General features: G+C 40.4%; 1 protein-coding gene across 3 annotated transcripts in view; it reads right to left on the minus strand.

The window, feature by feature from the left end:
• The window catches only part of LOC311242692 (putative adenosylhomocysteinase 3), a gene marked incomplete at its 3' end in the record, with an annotated part of 150,191 nt that overhangs the window by 51,775 nt on the left and 77,868 nt on the right, over positions 1 to 20,548 (minus strand). For all 3 annotated transcript variants that reach the window (XM_084331694.1, XM_084331696.1, XM_084331695.1), the window contains 5 exons: positions 16,463 to 16,565; positions 8,755 to 8,849; positions 8,082 to 8,188; positions 5,473 to 5,589; positions 2,516 to 2,579 (listed from right to left, as the gene is read on the minus strand). In XM_084331694.1, coding sequence (XP_084187820.1) covers positions 2,516 to 2,579; positions 5,473 to 5,589; positions 8,082 to 8,188; positions 8,755 to 8,849; positions 16,463 to 16,565 — 486 coding nt within the window. The remainder of the gene's footprint in view (positions 1 to 2,515; positions 2,580 to 5,472; positions 5,590 to 8,081; positions 8,189 to 8,754; positions 8,850 to 16,462; positions 16,566 to 20,548) is intronic.

Genomic DNA, 20,548 nt, shown 5'->3' on the forward strand with positions numbered 1-20,548 from the left:
GATCTAGGTTAACTGTGTCCTGAGTAGTAGTTGTAGAGTAGTAGTAGCTGTAGTAGTAGTAGATCTAGGTTAACTGTGTCCTGGAGTGGTAGTTGTAGAGTAGCGTTGTAGTTGTAGATCTAGGTAAACTGTGTCCTGGAGTAGATCTAGGTTAACTGTGTCCTGGAGTGGTAGTTGTAGAGTAGTAGTAGCTGAAGTACAACCACACACACAACACAATAAACACACATACACACTAAACAACGATGCATACAGGATTATTTATGACTATTTTTAAACTGAATCATTTTATTCTTATTATTTGCTAGATCCAAATGTGAAACACTGTGATTATTTGTTCATGAACTACAGGAGTATTACTGAATAGAGAGCCTATTAGGATGCTAGATCCTAATGTGAAACACTGTGATTTGCCATATCTTGCTATGCTCGCTCATGCCTGTATTTTTTATGTCCGTTCTATTTTATAATTTTTTGACTATTTTTAAACTGAATCATTTTAAACTATTTTTACTATTTGTGTTACTGAAAACTGTAAGCGGAGAGCCTATTGGGATGCTAGATCCTAATGTGAAACACTGTGATTCTACCCGTATGCCTGTATTTTTTATTGTTGTGAAGCACTTTGAACTGCAACCTCTGTATGAAAAGTGCTATACAAATAAAGTTATTATTATATTATATTGAGCCGTACTGTATTGTACCCATTCTGCAATCTGTTAATAAAGTTTTAAATCTATCAATCAATCAATGCCGTTAGAAAATCAGGATTTCTGCTATCGACACTTGCTGTCTTTTCAGCTGAAGCGGCCGCGCGCAATTATCCTGAGTCTCAAGTCTGGTTCAAATGAACGAGACTGAATCAGCGTTCGAGGAACAGGAAAATCCCGGATTCAAACATCGGGTTAATTGAATCTGGATAATAACGGGGAATAGGGCCCTGGTGTGGAAATATCAGTTAATCTAATACTAAACAGGTAAATAAGAGTTAATCTAATACTAGACCACAGGTAAATAAGTTAATCTAATACTAGACCACAGGTAAATAAGAGTTAATCTAATACTAGACCACAGGTAAATAAGAGTTAATCTAATACTAGACCACAGGTAAATAAGAGTTAATCTAATACTAGACCACAGGTAAATAAGAGTTAATCTAATACTAGACCACAGATAAATAAGAGTTAATCTGATACTAGACCACAGGTACATATCAGTTAATCTGATACTAGACCACAGGTAAATAAGAGTTCATCTCTAATACTAGACCACAGGTAAATATCAGTTAATCTAATACTAGACCACAGGTAAATATCAGTTAATCTCTAATACTAGACCACAGGTAAATATCAGTTAATATAATACTAGACCACAGGTAAATAAGAGTTAATCTAATACTGGACCACAGGTAAATATCAGTTAATCTCTAATACTAGACCACATGTAAATATCAGTTAATCTAATACTAGACCACAGGTAAATATCAGTTAATCTGATACTAGACCACAGGTAAATAAGAGTTAATCTAATACTAGACCACAGGTAAATATCAGTTAATCTGATACTAGACCACAGGTAAATAAGAGTTAATCTAATACTAGACCACAGGTAAATATCAGTTAATCTAATACTAGACCACAGGTAAATAAGAGTTAATCTAATACTAGACCACAGGTAAATAAGAGTTAATCTAATACTAGACCACAGGTAAATATCAGTTAATCTAATACTAGACCACAGGTAAATAAGAGTTAATCTGATACTAGACCACAGGTAAATATCAGTTAATCTGATACTAGACCACAGGTAAATATCAGTTAATCTGATACTAGACCACAGGTAAATATCAGTTAATCTAATACTAGACCACAGGTAAATAAGAGTTAATCTAATACTAGACCACAGGTAAATATCAGTTAATCTAATACTAGACCACAGGTAAATATCAATTAATCTCTAATACTAGACCACAGGTATATCAGTTAATCTAATACTAGACCACAGGTAAATATCAGTTAATCTAATACTAGACCACAGGTAAATATCAGTTAATCTAATACTAGACCACAGGTAAATAAGAGTTAATCTAATACTAGACCACAGGTAAATATCAGTTAATCTGATACTAGACCACAGGTAAATAAGAGTTAATCTGATACTAGACCACAGGTAAATATCAGTGTATCTCTAATACTAGACCACAGGTAAATATCAGTGTATCTCTAATACTAAAAATGGTTCACTGTACTCTTACACTCTATATGGTTCCAAAAAGAATATCCTGGATTAGAGCTTTAATGAATATAGACAGCAATGCTTCATTACATGTTGAGATGTGTGGGATGATGCATGTGTGTATTATTGCTGCCGAGTGCCATATAGTATGTATGTTGTATGTCTTGTGAGCTTTCAGATACAGAGAGAGGGGGGAGAGAGAGAAGGAAAGAACGAGAGAAAGAAAGAAAGAGAGAAAGACATAGTCAGAGTCAGAGACATGTGTGTGTGCCGTCCGTACCTCTCCATATCCACACACCACAACCTGTTTGCCTCCAAACATGACATCGGTGGTCCTCTTCAGCCTAAGAGAGAACACACACACATCATCAGTGGTCCTCTTCAGTCTAAGAGAGAACACACACATCATCAGTGGTCCTCTTCCGTCTAAGAGAGAACACACACATCATCAGTGGTCCTCTTCAGTCTAAGAGAGAACACACATCATCGGTGGTCCTCTTCAGCCTAAGAGAGAACACACACATCATCAGTGGTCCTCTTCTGTCTAAGAGAGAACACACACATCATCAGAAGACCATCCCTTCAGGGCGCAGCAGTGCAGCGCAGACGTCCCGGGTTCGACTCGCGGACCCGGAGACCGTTGCCGCATGTCCTCCTCCAAGTCTTCTCCCAACCTTGCTCTCTGTCGGGCCCGTCCAGAAGACTATCCTCTCTCTCTCTCTCATACTGTATGTGGTAACTCGACACCTTTAGCTTCAGCTACACTAGGGGTGTAACGGTACATGTATTCACCCCGCGACTTCGCAGTACGGGCATCACGGTTGGGTACGTAAATAATAATATGTCTGAATCCGTCCGTTCTGATCCACACTCCAATCCAGAAGGTGGCGATAAAGCACCTAAACGCTATTTGCCAACCGTCAACAAGAACAGCAGAAGAAGACTTCTGTGTACCTTTACACCCATAAGCTACACAGAAATCTGAGCAAAGTAAAGTACTCAAACCTCTACTGTCTTTAACTATGAATGAACACAACACTCTAACTTACCATCTTTAGATAATAAAGTACTCAACCTCTACTGTCTTTAACTATGAATGAACACAACACTCTAACTTACCATCTTTAGATAATAAAGTACTCAAACCTCTACTGTCTTTAACTATGAATTAACACAACACTAACTTACCATCTTTAGATAATAAACTAAAGTACTCAAACCTCTACTGTCTTTAACTATGAATGAACACAACTCTAACTCACCATCTTTAGATAATAAAGTACTCAACCTCTACTGTCTTTAACTATGAATGAACACAACACTCTAACTGACCATCTTTAGATAATAAAGTACTCAAACCTCTACCGTCTTTAACTATGAATGAACACAACACTCTAACTGACCATCTTTAGATAATAAAGTACTCAAACCTCTACTGTCTTTAACTATGAATGAACACAACACTCTAACTGACCATCTTTAGATAATAAAGTACTCAAACCTCTACTGTCTTTAACTATGAATGAACACAACACTCTAACTTACCATCTTTAGATAATAAAGTACTCAACCTCTACTGTCTTTAACTATGAATGAACACAACACTAACTTACCATCTTTAGATAATAAAGTACTCAGCCTCTACTGTCTTTAACTATGAATGAACACAACACTCTAACTGACCATCTTTAGATAATAAAGTACTCAACCTCTAGTTTCTCAAGTTTCTTTAATAGTTGTCATACAGAAGTACAGAATACTTTTATACAAAATGCTTCTTACTGTTACGCTCCAGAGACTGTGCAAGACAAGATAAGTATGAAATAAAATAACATAGTATAGCATGTAAATTAGAAGTAAAAAAAATTAGGTCACAGTGTTCAGTATAGACATTTTGTACAATGTTCGATGCAGAATATACGTAACGTAACTGAGTTACCATATAATATACAATACTGTGCAGTGTACTAATATACAATACTACTGTCTTTAACTATGAATGAACACAACACTCTAACTGACCATCTTTAGATAATAAAGTACTCAACCTCTACTGTCTTTAACTATGAATGAACACAACACACTAACTCACCATCTTTAGATAATAAAGTACTCAAACCTCTACTGTCTTTAACTATGAATGAACACAACACTCTAACTTACCATCTTTAGATAATAAAGTACTCAACCTCTACTGTCTTTAACTATGAATGAACACAACACACTAACTCACCATCTTTAGATAATAAAGTACTAAACCTCTACTGTCTTTAACTATGAATGAACACAACACTATAATTTACCATAATAAAGTACTCAGCCTCTACTGTCTTTAACTATGAATGAACACAACACTAACTTACCATCTTTAGATAATAAAGTACTCAACCTCTACCGTCTTTAACTATGAATGAACACAACCCTCTAACTTACCATAATAAAGTACTCAACCTCTACTGTCTTTAACTATGAATGAACACAACACACTAACTTACCATCTTTAGATAATAAAGTACTCAGCCTCTACTGTCTTCAACTATGAATGAACACAACACTCTAACTTGCCATCTTTAGATAATAAAGTACTCAACCTCTACTGTCTTTAACTATGAATGAACACAACACACTAACTTACCATCTTTAGATAATAAAGTACTCAGCCTCTACTGTCTTCAACTATGAATGAACACAACACTCTAACTTGCCATCTTTAGATAATAAAGTACTCAACCTCTACTGTCTTTAACTATGAATGAACACAACACTCTAACTGACCACCTTTAGATAATAAAGTACTCAACCTCTACTGTCTTTAACTATGAATGAACAACACTCTAACTCACCACCTTTAGATAAAGTACTCAACCTCTACTGTCTTTATGAACACAACCATTACCTCACCCCCCCCAACCTAGGTATTGGTGTAAATGAGATGCGCTGAGCAAAATACTTGTTTGTGATGGAAGATGGACCCCCATGTTTAATATAAGCTACATTCAACTACCTCTGTTTATAATCAAGAATAACAAGTTTGTTTTAAATAATTCTTCAATTTGGTGGAAAAAAAACATTTAAAATAATTGTTATTCAATATAGAGCATTTTAAGGGCATGGTATATAGAAGAACCACATATACTTCCAACACAAATAGAAATGAAACACCAAAATCGAACAGTGTTATGTTTTAGTTTTTTACGAGCAGCCATTTTGGGGATTAGTGACGGGTTGTTTCCGTACCCGTCCAAGATGGACTCCCTGCAGCAGTACAGGTTGTCAAACTTCTGCTTGGTCACAGAGTCGTTAACGTTCATCGCCGGCACACACAGCTTCCCTGCCTTGGACAGCTGGTACAACCTACACACACACACACACACACAGAGTCAGGCAAAGAGTTGAATGTAACAGTTGGAAACAGCTGACAACGTACAGTATGTCATTGGTTCTCAGCCCTAAATTGTTATTGCTTTTAATTTAATTTATATATATATGTGGCTGTGTGTGTATATATGTGACTATCAGTGTATATATACACGTATATGTGGCTGTGTGTGTATATATGTGTATCAGTGTATATATACACGCATATGTGGCTGTGTGTATATATGTGACTATCAGTGTATATATACACGCATATGTGGCTGTGTGTGTATATATGTGACTATCAGTGTATATATACACGTATATGTGGCTGTGTGTGTATATATGTGACCATCAGTGTATATATACACGTATATGTGGCTGTGTGTATATATGTGACTATCAGTGTATATATACACGTATATGTGGCTGTGTGTGTATATATGTGACTATCAGTGTATATATACACGTATATGTGGCTGTGTGTGTATATATGCGACTATCAGTGTATATATACACGTATATGTGGCTGTGAATGAATACATTTATTCACACACACAATATATTACAAGTACAATCTTCATGTGAAACAACAACGACGCAATTGTGTGCGTGTGCCAGGTCTCCCAAGAAGCTATTTAAAGCTTTTGGAGGGAGCCTGATCACAAATAGACAAAATATAAACAAAAACTAAAAACTAAAACAAGACAAACATACAACGTGGGTAGGCTTACACACCTACCTACTAACTGACATACAACATAGGTATATAAATTGTCTGTATTTATGTATCCAAGTTATGATTCTAATTAGAGATACGAGTTAAGCAGTTCCTCTTTCAGTGATTTTTTGAATGTTTTAAAGGATTTAGACCGTTTCAGACTCTCGTCAAGCTTGTTCCAGATCTGTGGGCCCCTGCATGCTATGCTTAGGCACATTTGAGTTTTCTCCTCTTGCCAGATATAAGATGCCTATTTCTTGTGCTGTGGATGTGCAGTGGTCGGCAGACTGGGACAAGCTCAGACAGTCTGTGATTCATGTTGTTGACAACTTGATACATGATTGATGCGTTTTGATTCATGTTAAACTCAGCGAGCCTCAGGAGACCAAAGCGATGGAACAGAGGTTGTGAGGGCGCTTTATACCCGGACCATGACACTACTCGTAGTATTTTTTTTTTTTTTTTTTTTTTTGGTCTTTTTCCCCCTCCATTTTCCTCCGTTTTTCTCCCATCCCAATGTTAGTCGTTATGCCAATTCCCAATCCCCTTCCTGGTCGCTGCGCACTTACCCCCCACAGTCAGATCATCTGGGAGAGTGGAGGCTATCACGTGCTTCCTCCGACACACGTCCAGCCAATCAACCGCTTCTTTTCACCTGGCAGCGCGGATATTCTCCGAGAGGGCGTAGCGTGTGGAAGGATCACACTATCCCACTCAGGTCCCATCCGCGCTTAGCAGGCGCCCCGACCGAACTGTAGGAGTCGCTGTTTACAACGACTTGGACCCACCCCGCCAGCTTCTCCCACCCTATAATACTGCCAATTGTATTAGTGTGAACGGCCAGCCAAGCTGGTGACAACCCCGGAGCTGTGAGCTGGATTCGAATCCAGCTCACAGCTCCGGGGTTGGTGACGAACGCAATCTCCGCTAGGCCACCTAACCGCATAGTAGTATTTTCTTTTGTAAGCTTTCAAGTTTCTTGAGATGGCTGGGGTAAGTGTTGCACCATATGACGTTACAATAATTAATGAGGGGTTCATACAAGGTTTTATATAGAGTGAGAAGGGCAGGCAAGGGAAGAAAATGACGTATATTGTAGAATAAGCCAACATATTTGGACAGTTTTGTTTGTAGATATTTTATACTGTGTGTATATATGTGACTGTATCAGTGTATATATACACACGTATATGTGGCTGTGTGTGTATATACTGTATATATATATATTCTTTTTTTATCCACTTTTTCTCCCATTTTTCTATATTTTCTCCCATCCCCAATTTCGTATCATCCAATTCAACCCTCCCCCGTCACGAACGCTGTTTCTTGCCTCCCACAAGCCGGCTGCAATGTGGACTAAGTCATACATAGCACAAGTCCCCTCCGGTACTTGAGGTAACAGCAGTCGCATCTTTTCACCTGCGCAGCTCGATCTCTCAGTGGCGAGGAGTAACGCGTGGGAGGCTCACTCTGCCCCCGACACTTCCTGATTCTACTGCGCAGGCGCACCAACCGACCTGTAGGAGTCGCTGTCCACAACGCCCGATCCCCACCCATCAGTTTCCCACCCCCTAATACGGCCAATGTGTATTAGTACGGACGACCAGCTAAACTGAAAGCAAATGTGGAGCGCTGGGCTCGAACAGGCAAGCCCAGCGTCTCCAGATTTCGTGACGAGCGCCTTGCCCACTACGCCACGTAGCCGCCCACTGTATATATATATATGTGACTGTGTATATACTGTATATATGTGGCTGTGTGTGTGTACCTGTGTACACCAGTAACACTCTCCTCTACGATGCCCTTGATCTTCTTGAACATGTTGGGATATTTCTTATAGATCCAGTGAGTCAAGTCTCCACCATCATCCAGAATCTGAGAGAGGAGGGGGGGGAGAGGGAGAGAGAGAAGAGGGAGAGATAGGAGAGGAGAGAGAAGAGAGGAGAGAGGGGAGAAGAGAAGAGAGAGAAGAGGGGAGAAGAGAAGAGAGATAAGAGGGGAGAAGAGAGAGAAGAGAGATAAGAGGGGAGAAGAGAGAGAGAGGAGAGGGAGAGGGAGAGGGAGAGGGAGAGGAAGAGGAAGAGGGAGAGGGAGAGGGAGAGGGAGAGAGAGGAGAAGAGAGAGAGAAACAGGGAGAGACATTACAGTCAGGACACACATTCCCCAATGGAAGGAGACTAATTGATTCTGGTTTTAATTGAAATAAGCAGAAGGCTTTGTTACAAACACATTCTCTTTACAGCTGTTATAGATCAGTGGCTTGTTGTGATGCATCAATAGGAATGTGGAAATCCAACAGAAGCCATTTGTAAAACTGAAAATGTATCTGAATTTAAATGACAGCAGGGGGGTGAACCATGACCCTGCAGCATGGAGCTGACCCCTGACCCTGCAGCATGGAGCTGACCCCTGACCCTGCAGCATGGAGGCGTGTTTGTTACCATGTTGGGCTGCCAGCCTTCCAGGTTGACACAGCGATCAATACACCACCAGAAGTCATCCTCCGACTCCCCCTTCCATGCAAACACACTGAACCCTGGGGGAGGGGGAGAGGGAGAGAGAGAGAGGGAGAGAGGGAGATTATTCATCACATACATACCAGGGCATACAGTGAAATGCGGTTGGCCATGCCCGCTACGATTGTGCAATAAAACAATAGTAATAATAATAAAAAGACAACTAGAATAGACATGGTAAATAGACATGTTAATAGATCGCTTAGATCATAGGTGTCAAACTCATGGCCCGCGGGCCAAATGTGGCCCGCCAAGTCATTTGATGTGGCCCCCCCAAGAGCTCTGGTTACTTTTTTTTTTTTTAAACATTAATCTTGGGTTAAAAAATAGTGGCGTTAAAATAATTGTGGGTTAATGCGTTAATAAAGCTTTAACTTTGACAGCCTTAGTTATTACACATTCTTACACATACATGTATGTTGAACATCTGAGGTATTGATGAAGTAACAAAGGAAAAAAGCCAAAAGCACTTACTCCTCAGACATTCTTTGACAATTTTACAGCCCAAAATACAAAAAAGATCCAGGCGGAATAGGTAACAAAAAGTTGAAGAAATATTGTCTGAACTGTCGGATGCAAACTGGCTGTGTGACATAACCAAGCATCTCGCTCAATTGAATAAGAAGCTGCAGGACGCAAACAAGTCCCACCCAAAACTTGACCAATATAGTTGTGAACTAAGACAACCCTTATTTTGTTATTTTTGAGTACAGTTACAGTTGTGTGTTCATGCAGACACATAATAGCAATTTCATTACGAATTGAAAACGGGGGACCCTGATGTAAACAAGTCGAAAGTCTTTCTCTGGTCTGCATCCCCTTAACTCTTTCAGTGCCACTCACGAGATTTCTCGGGTTTTTTTATAGGTGGTTGCGTGCCACTCACGAGATTTCTCGGAATTATTATAATAATTTTTTTTTTGCGATCTGAAAAATTATTGCATCACCCGAGCCTACCCGAGTATAGCCGAGCTGCGCCGGTGATCACTGTGGAAAAAAGCGCCCCCTGTCGTCTCCCAGATGACATAAGTGATTTTGGAATGGACTCAATGAAAATGAATGGGGAACAAAATCCGGTACTCCACATTTTCCAGTTCACTGATCCAGCCGGGGTTACCACAGTTCATTCTGGAGCCTCAGATCCCCGCGGATCATGGAGATCTACAGTGTCGCGTTGGATCCATACACGTATCGATTTTTTCGAATGGTGATCAGGAATTGGAATATACCAGTTGGATACCATCTGATGTCAGGTAAGGACTCTATGTTATCAGTGGTAGGATAATCGGAGTAAGTTTGATGAAGTTATAAGCTGTTTTGTGAAATGTCTTCTTTCGGTTTCACTGTAAAAGTCTGTGAGGAAATCAACGGAGCGATTATCTGTGCGCGGCCGTAATGTGCTTGCGTGCACGTATAATATTGATCATCTAGCGTTTATTTGAAAATGATTCATAAAAAGGCCGACGAATATCAACGTTGTGGAATATTCCACTAAAAGACGATTTTCATAGAATGCTCCAGAATGAGCTGTTTTTTATATCAAAACGGGGGCTTTTCTAACTGCTCTGAAACGGAAACGACGCGATAAAAAAACAATCTGCCTTCACAGCACTGACTGGAAAATAGTCTTTGATAATGCGATGGGCAGATTAGACACATAGCCATAATTTAAAACATAGATTAGGCGATATTAACGTTAACATTGGCGCCGATGGTGGCATTCAAGCGGTAAAACGGAAAACCAGGCGTGGCACTGAAAGAGTTAAAGTAAAACTCCAAAATTTTGGGAAATTCGCTTATTTAACATCTTCCCTGGAGTTAGACAAGAAGATACATACCTTTTTTGTCTCCGTGCATGCATTAGGCTTAGGGAACAGTCGCTCCGTTAGCATAGCTTAGCTTCATCACTGGAAGTGAGTAGGGGCCGGAGCCTGGCGTTCCCACACAGTGTATAGTTTGATTGATTGATTGAAAAGTTTATTAACAGATTGCAGAATACACTCCAAATACAACTCCAAAACGTTCATGTAAACATGTTGTGACCTGTGTATTCACCACGTGGAGAAATAAAAAATAATTGAATTAGACAATTACGTTTTATAAGCAAATATACTTGCCCAACCACTACTGTATGAGCGCAGCCAGTGATTTCAACGTGACGGCGTGTTTGTTTACATTCTCATTCATTCAAAAGATCCGAACCGATTGAAGTTTATAGATACCATGACTTGAAATCCTCTTACCTTGACGATTAAAAGCCTCCCCAATTTAGAAAACAGTAATCCAATGGCTGGTATTGATAATATACTACTAACGCTCGGAGCTAACCAGCAACCGGACACTCAAGCAGATAACGAGAGCAATGACTTCCTTTCTGGGGGGTTTCTAAATAAAAGAGCGACGTCTATAGCAGTGGAAAACGTTTATTTTGTACATTATCTAACGTTAACACGAACCTAAACTAACTTTAGGTTATTTGTATTTGGAGTGTATTCTGCAATCTGTTAATAAACTTTTCAATCAATCAATCAAACTATACACTGTGTGGGAACGCCAGGCTCCGGCCCCTACTCACTTCCAGTGATGAAGCTAAGCTATGCTAACGGAGCGACTGTTCCCTAAGCCTAATGCATGCACAGAGACAAAAAAGGTATGTATCTTCTCGTCTAACTCCAGGGAAGATGTTAAATAAGCTAATTTCCCAAAATTTTGGAGTTTTCCTTTAACAATTGTGTGTATTGAGCTGTACTGTACTGTACCCATTCTGCAATCTGTTCATTAAAGTTAATTAAACTATCTTCCATTAGTTGGATGTATGGCCTCTGCAAGGTTGTGTGCAGCCATTTGTTTTTGTAACATCTGCTACATCTGTCCCACGTGTTCTTTGCAGCTCACAGTTGTTAGTTCTGCCCCTCTTGACTGTGACAAAAAGGTTTTGAACAAACTTAATGTCATAGCTTGTATTTGATGATATTCTTCTTTGTTATTTAGTTGAATGGTTTGATCATTGATTGATGGAGTAATATGGGGTTCTGATCAACTAAAATTATTTGTTAAAATAACATAACATATATTTTTACATCTATGCAAAATGTATAACTTGAATAAGTAATAAATACAGAAACAACATGTTTAACAATATGTAAATGAGTAGCTATATTTATTTTACATTACATTAACATTTATATGGTCTTTGGCCCTTTGAGGGCAACGATAATGCTGATGTGGCCCTCTGTGAAAATGAGTTTGACACCCCTGGCTTAGATCCTATACAATGTGCAGTTTTTCTTCTATGTCCCTATGCTATACCTGCTGTTACTAACTATACTATACAACAATCACAAAGTTAAGTGTCATTTACTTGTGTGTTTAAAGTGACCTATGGTGCGTTTGTGTGTGTGAGTGCAGAATGTTGTGTTGTGTGTGTGTTTTCATGTGAGATCAGTGTTCATTGTTCTGAGGCCTGAGGGAAGAAGCGGAGAGAGAAAGGAGAGACAGAAAGACAGAAAGACAGAAAGACAGAAAGACAGAAAGACAGAAAGACAGAAAGAAAGACAGAAAGACAGAAAGAAAGAAAGAAAGAAAGAAAGAAAGAAAGAAAGAAAGAAAGAAAGAAAGAAAGAAAGAAAGAAAGAAAGAAAGAAAGACAGCGAGAGACAGAGAGAAACAGATAAAGAGAGGGAGATAGAAAGAAAGGAGACAAGAGAGAGATAGAGGAGAGAGAGGCTGAGAGGAGAGAGAAATATAGAGAAAAGAGAGAGAGAGAGGAGAGATACAGAGGAGAGAGAGGAGAGATACAGATAGAGGAGATAGAGAGGAGAGAGAGAGATACAGAGGAGAGGGAGAGACAGAGAGATACAGAGGAGGGAGAGAGATACAGAGAGATACAGAGGAGAGAGAGGAGAGATAGAGAGACAGAGATACAGATAGAGGAGATACAGAGGAGAGAGAGATACAGAGGAGAGGGAGAGACGGAGAGATACAGAGGAGAGAGAGGAGAGATCGAGAGACAGAGATACAGAGGAGAGAGAGAGACAGAGGAGAGAGAGATACAGAGAGATACAGAGGAGAGAGAGGAGAGATAGAGACAGAGATACAGAGGAGAGAGAGACAGAGGAGAGATACAGAGAGATACAGAGGAGAGAGAGGAGAGATAGAGAGACAGAGATACAGAGGAGAGAGAGAGATACAGAGGAGGGGGAGAGACAGAGAGATACAGAGGAGAGATAGAGATACAGAGGAGAGAGAGAGACAGAGGAGAGAGATACAGAGGAGAGAAGGGAGAGAGGGGAGATAGAGAGACAGAGATACAGAGGAGAGAGAGAGACAGAGGAGAGAGAGATATACAGAGGAGAGAGAGACAGAGAGATACAGAGGAGTGAGAGAAAATAGCATTTGAAGAAGTGGGAGAAGAGGTGAACAGGTCTCATTCAAGAGCTTCAGAGTGACTGAAACAGTGAGTGTACGACACCATCTTTGAGACATTGAGTGTGTACGACACCATCTTTGAGACATTGAGTGTGTACAACACCATCTTTGAGACATTGAGCGTGTGTACTAGGGTTGTCATTTTAGTTTCGATACTTTGATACTTTTCCTCAAAATCAGGGAAACACTCTCAGATGTCATTATTGTTCTTTATTTTAAAACACGACAATGAACAATGACAAGAATAAATAAATTAAATTAAAAGCAATGGCATTCAAAATGCTGGAGAACTTCTTTTGCACTCAAAACAGTTGCTGTACAAGGTTTCTGAACCCAGCTTTCTCAACTGTATATATTGGAACTTGGTCCATACAGATGAACTCTGAGACTGCCCTGTTGAGCCTTTCATCATCTTTGGACTAATTTGTGTACTTTATATGCTGCTCAAAAAAAGCGGAGGTTAGGTTGCTTCTGAGTGGGGGGAGTCACTGTGAGCCAAATGCAGCAGACTTCTGTAGTTCAAAAAATTCAAGGGGTAGAAAAAGTATGGTTGTATTATTATACATTTGTCATAGCAGAGGGCCTAATTAGTTTGAGATACCATAACCTAAACCTAGAAAACATTTTGATGAGTGATTATAGCCTATCATAATCTAGAACTAGGTTATGTCATATTGTAGGCTGTTTAACAAAAATAAAATAGATTTCCGTTGTCTTTATACAGTATGTATGAACCATTAACACTTTCAGTGCCAGCAGGGGGCGCACGATTTAGTGCTTGAATGCCCATCATCCACTTCAATGTTAGCGTTAATAACGCCTAATCTATGTTTTAAATTATGGCTATGTGTCTAATCTGCCCGTTGCTTATCAATGACTCATTTTCCAGTCAACATTGTCGAAGCGGATTGTTTTTTTATCGGTTCATTTCCGTTTTATAGCATTTTGAAAAGCCCTCGTTTTCAAGGAAAATAAAGATTCCATAATAAACGCCCTGTACTGGAATATTCTAGAATACACAAAAACGTTCTATATTTTCAGCCTATTTATGATTTTCAAATAATTGCTAGATTATCGATATGTACGTATGCACGCTGGGGCCGCGAGCTGAAAATCAATTACCTCATTTGCTCAACAGCACACACACACACACACACAGGGCGAACGCTGAGAGCTCAGCGAATAAAACTCTGATTATCCCAAGACTTGTAAAATAGATTCCTTACCTCAGAGCAGATGTTCTCCAAAAAGATCATTCCAATTCCTGATCGCCATTCCAAAAATCGATCCTTTTATTGATCCAACGCTGGGTGCTCGAAACATATTCCACGCTGTTCTGAGGGACCAGAATGACTGCAATCAGCTCGGATTACATGCCTGAGAAGTAAAATGTGGATTCCGGATTTTTCTTTTCTCATCCATTTTCATTGAGTCCATTCCAAAAGGGTGCATTACCATCTGGGAGACGATAGGGGGCGCTTTTTTCACATCTGAGCTCCTGATGGGGCTGGTTTCCCAACGAGAGACTCGGTTGATGAAATCTGAATTCAGATCGCTAATAAAAAAAATAACACGCAAATTGTCGTGGTGGGCATTCAGGGGGCGGGCTGATAACACGTGTTATGTCGTGGTGGGCTCTCAAAGTGTTAATGGGCAATTGTCAAATGTCTCTGTATAAATCACGTTTGTGACTAAGCCATAGAGATGCAGTGCGCATCAATTAATTTCTGTTGTGGGTAGGCAACAAGGGATGCAGTGTTTACTAGATTTCAGCAGGGCAGTTTAGGCTATGTATAGCTTATTAGGCTTTTCAATTTATTTTCTATTCTTGCGAATAGCATTGTGGACATTTTCTAATGCTCGTATAAGGAACTGTAGTCACGAGAGCTAGCATAGCTCGTCCAACGAATGTTGGCATCAATGGCATGACTAAAGTACTGATAGGAGCTACTGTAGCACGTAACGTTGGTTATTATAACCATCGGCAATCGCAGTGAGGATCTTTATTGATTGACGTTAGCTAGCTAGCTTTAACTAGAATTATAGTTTGCTAGCTATATAAGCTAACGTTAGCCGAGTTTACTCTATGCAAAATGTGCTAGCTAGCTAACGTTAATCAATAAAGATCCTCACTGCGATTGCCGATGGTTATGATAACCAACGTTACGTGCTACAGTAGCTCCTATCAGTACTGTAGGCATGGCATTGATGCCAACAACATTCGTTGGACGAGCTATGCTAGCTCTCGTCTCAACTAGAGTTTGTTGTTCTTCATTCCAGAAGGTTGCTTCCGGTAAACTAGCGCAACGTCACCACTGACAGCAGCGCTGTGCTCCAATAGGAAGGCATTCGCATGCATAAATGAATAAATAAAAATTAAAAAGTACAGTTTTTTCCCAAACGCAGTATAGTATAATTTCAAACACTCTAGTACCGCGGTACTATACTAATACCGGTATACCGTGCAACCCTAGTGTGTACGACACCATCTTTGAGACATTGAGTGTGTACGACACCATCTTTGAGACATTGAGCGTGTACGACACCATCTTGAGACATTGAGTGTGTACGACACCATCTTTGAGACATTGAGCGTGTGCGACACCATCTTTGAGACATTGAGTGTGTACGACACCATCTTTGAGACATTGAGTGTGTACGACACCATCTTTGAGACATTGAGTGTGTGGGATACCATCTTTGAAACATTGAGTGTGTACAACACCATCTTTGAGACATTGAGTGTGTACGACACCATCTTTGAGACATTGAGTGTGTACGACACCATCTTTGAGACATTGAGCGTGTGTACGACACCATCTTTGAGACATTGAGTGTGTACGACACCATCTTTGAGACATTGAGTGTGTACGACACCATCTTTGAGACATTGAGTGTGTACAACACCATCTTTGAGACATTGAGTGTGTACAACACCATCTTTGAGACATTGAGTGTGTGGGACACCATCTTTGAGACATTGAGTGTGTACGACACCATCTTTGAGACATTGAGCGTGTGGGACACCATCTTTGAGACATTGAGTGTGTGGGACACCATCTTTGAGACATTGAGTGTGTGGGACACCATCTTTGAGACATTGAGCGTGTGGGACACCATCTTTGAGACATTGAGTGACACTAAATCATTCTGGCACAGACATGATACATGTGGTACAAGTGGTACCAACCACACACACACCCACCTCCTTCAGCCAGGGCGGCTGCCACCTCGTTCTGGGTGGAGTAGATGTTGCAGGCGGCCCACCTGCACTGAGCACCCAGAGCCGACAGAGTCTCCATTAACACCTGAAGAGAAGGGAGGAGAAGAGGGGAGAGGAACAGAGAGGAGAGAAAGGTTGGGAGGGGAGAGAAGTGAAGAGGGGAGAAAAGAGAGGGAGAACACATTAGGAGAGGTAAGGAAAACTTGACAAAAGTTCATTGGATTCCTATTCATCTTATTCACTTTGCTGCCATCTTTGTTTTCTTAGATCGCAATGAACACATTTCAATGAGCTAAACTAATTCCCTTCCATGTATTTGAAAACAAGAAAACTATGGCGGTGGAAAACAAAGTCAGGTAATCATGAGCTCATTCTGATAGTGTATTCTTTATTTTTTTTTTGGTCTTTTTCCCCCTCCATTTTCCGCCGATTTTCTCCCATCCCGCACTTACCCCCCACAGTCAGATCATCTGGGAGAGTGGAGGCTACCACGTGCTTCCTCCGACACACGTCCAGCCAATCACCGCTTCTTTTCACCTGGCAGCGCGGATTCTCATTGAGAGGGCGTAGCGTGTGGGAGGACCACACTATCCCCCTCACGTCCAATCCGCGCTTAGCAGGCGCCCCGACCGAACTGTAGGAGTCGCTGTTTACAACGACCCGGACCCACCCCGCCAGCTTCTCCCACCCTCTGATACAGCCAATTGTATCAGTGCAGACGGCCAGCCAAGCTGGTGACAACCCCGGAGCTGTGAGCTGGATTCGAACAGGCAAATCCAGCTCAGCTCCGGGGCTGGTGACGAACGCAATCTCCGCTCGGCCACCTAACCGCCTCTGATAGTGTATTCTAACTGTTTTGATTCTAACTGTTTTGATTCTGATAGTGTATTCTAACTGTTTTGATTCTGATAGTGTATTCTAACCAGTGTTGTGCTAGTTACTGAAAAATAGTAACTCAGTTACTTTACTAGTTACTTCATTTCAAAGTAACTTCGTTACTGTACTAGTTACTTACACCCAAAAGTAATGAGTTACTGTGAAAAGTAACTATTTAGTTATTTAAAAAAATAAAATAAAAAAAAAGATTGCTCCCGAGTCCCATGCCCCAGATAGTATTCAAAATCGGTTGATCAACTTGACAGTTTCCATTCACATCACCGAACTCTGCTAAGCAATGTGGTCTAGATACAAACACAAATCTGACACAAACAAATGTTGTCCCGAGTCGATATAATAAGAAGTGCGGCGGTTGAAGGAACAGCCTTGATGTCGCCGGAGCGTTTCATTATAACCATTATAATTCAAGGGTACTTGAACTGTACTGCTGTACTGTACTGTACCCATTCTGCAATCTGTTAATAAAGTTTTCATTCATTCATACTACGACTATGCTTGCACCTCATGGTACCAAAGCACCTCAAAGGCGCTTAAAACAAAATTACAAACATCACAAAACAAACTGGTCAGACTACTACTTGACCTGAACCCACCTCACCCCTGCCCACTTTGACAACCTAGGATGGCTTAGAGTAGACGACAGAGTACAGCAACTTGCAATGGGCCTGGTCTACAAGATACACTATACGACCGGGGTACCCATGTACATGTCAAAATACTTCCCAAAGGTCAGTGAATACCACAACCACTACACCAGAGGGAGCTCCACAAATCATGTAAAACCCAGATTCGGCTCAAACAAGGGACTAAACACGTCCCTATGCCATAAATGTCATGTATGTTGTGTATGTCATAAATGTCTATATGAATTGAAAATGGGGGACCCTGATGGAAACAAGACAAACGTATTTCTCAGGTCTGCATCCCCTTAACAATTGTATGTATTGAGCCGTACTGTATTGTACCCATTCTGCAATCTGTTAAATAAAGTTTTCATTCATTCATTCATTCATTCACCATCTTGCAAGTTGCAACGTTGTTTAAGATATCAATCAAAGCATTGCAACGTTAGAATAGTTAGGATATCAATTGTGCATGAAAGGACTATATTTATATTGTTTGATTAGTATTATGAGATTCCCTGCTACAGTCAAAATCCGCTGATCAACTTGAGTTTCAGTTGCACTCACCAAAGTCTGCGGTGGTCGAGATGTAGTAACGTTACGTTAGTCGACTCCAGCAGCGCCTCAAACATGTTCTTTATCTCGTTTCCATGTTGTATATTAATTATCTCTCCAAGTAGTTGCTAAATGGTTTGTTAGTTTGTTACTGCGTTCTTTTTATGTGGATTTATAGCGAGCGTTTGTTTTGTTTACAATAGAGAGGGTCTATTTCTTTCCGTAGCCGCATCTGGTTTGCGCACTTCTGATTGGCCAGTGGCCAGACTCGCCTCGTATCATTCTACGCGGGTGGGGATGAGGATAATAATAATAATAATAATCACTACCGCTCGCTATCAATCTACGCCGTATATAACGCAAATAACGCAGTGACGAACCATTCAGTAACGTAAGTAGCGTTACTGAATTTCAAAAGTAATGCGTTAGAGTACTAGTTGCGGCAAAAAGTAACTTCGTTTCTGTAACGCGTTACTTTGTAACGCGTTAGTCCCAACACTGATTCTAACTGATGTTTTGATTCTGATAGTGTATTCTAACTGTTTTGACTCTGATAGTGTATTCTAACTGTTTTGATTCTGATAGTGTATTCTAACTGTTTTGATTCCGATAGTGTATTCTAACTGTTTTGATTCTGATAGTGTATTCTAACTGATGTTTTGATTCTGATAGTGTATTCTAACTGATGTTTTGATTCTGATAGTGTATTCTAACTGATGTTTTGATTCCGATAGTGTATTCTATGTGTCTTGATTCTGATAGTGTATTCTAACTGTTTTGATTCTGATAGTGTATTCTATGTGTTTTGATTCTGATAGTGTATTCTACGTGTTTTGATTCTGATAGTGTATTCTAACTGTTTTGATTCTGATAGTGTATTCTAACTGATGTTTTGATTCCGATAGTGTATTCTAACTGATGTTTTGATTCTGATAGTGTATTCTATGTGTTTTGATTCTGATAGTGTATTCTAACTGTTTTGACTCCGATAGTGTATTCTAACTGTTTTGACTCTGATAGTGTATTCTAACTGTTTTGATTCCGATAGTGTATTCAGTCAGTTGTTTTGACGGATAGTGTATTCTGCCAGGAACGTCGGGGAACCCCCTACTCTTTACGATAGGCGTCCTGGGTTCTTTAACGACCTAATTCAGTCAGGACCTTGTTTAGCGTCTCATCAGAAGGACGGCACTCGCAGCTGTACGGTGTCCCTATCACCGTAACAGGGACATTGTTACTGACAAGGGGAGGGTTGAATTGGATGATACAAAAATTGGGATGGGAGAAAATATAGAAAATGGGAGAAAAAGTGGATAAAAAAAATAAAATAAAGTGATTATTATTATCGCGGGCAGCCCGGCAGGTGTGTCTGATTGGCTGCACTGAAACAGTGTGTGTCAGTGGGGCTTGATTACTCCAGCTGCGAAAAACAATAATCACCGGTGGTTATCGAAAAATAATTCACCGCTGTCGGGGGCTATTGACCAATCACAAGCAAGCATTTCGGCGAATGTGAAAACGCCATGTAATAATATATATTAATCTCACCCACATTATGAAGAGAAAAATGGACTAACTGTGGAATAATATATTGATTCCCCAACTCTCATGTAAAGACACCCCCCTCCCCTCCCCTTTGTCCCCTATCCTACACCTGTCAGAGTGTCTGAGTGTGTTGCTACTCACAGCGGTCTGTGTGTGTGTGACAGAGTGTGAGTGACAGAGTGTCTGAGTGTGTTGCTACTCACAGCGGTCTGTGTGTGTGTGACAGAGTGTGAGTGACAGAGTGTCTGAGTGTGTCGCTACTCACAGCGGTCTGTGTGTGTGTGTGACAGAGTGTGAGTGACAGAGTGTCTGAGTGTGTTGCTACTCACAGCGGTCTGTGTGTGTGTGTGTGACAGAGTGTGAGTGACAGAGTGTCTGAGTGTGTTGCTACTCACAGCGGTCTGTGTGTGTGTGACAAAGTGTGAGTGTCAGAGTGTCTGAGTGTGTC

Source organism: Notolepis coatsorum (genome assembly GCF_963971535.1).
Source record: "Notolepis coatsorum genome assembly, chromosome: 1".
Lineage (NCBI taxonomy): Eukaryota > Metazoa > Chordata > Actinopteri > Aulopiformes > Paralepididae > Notolepis > Notolepis coatsorum.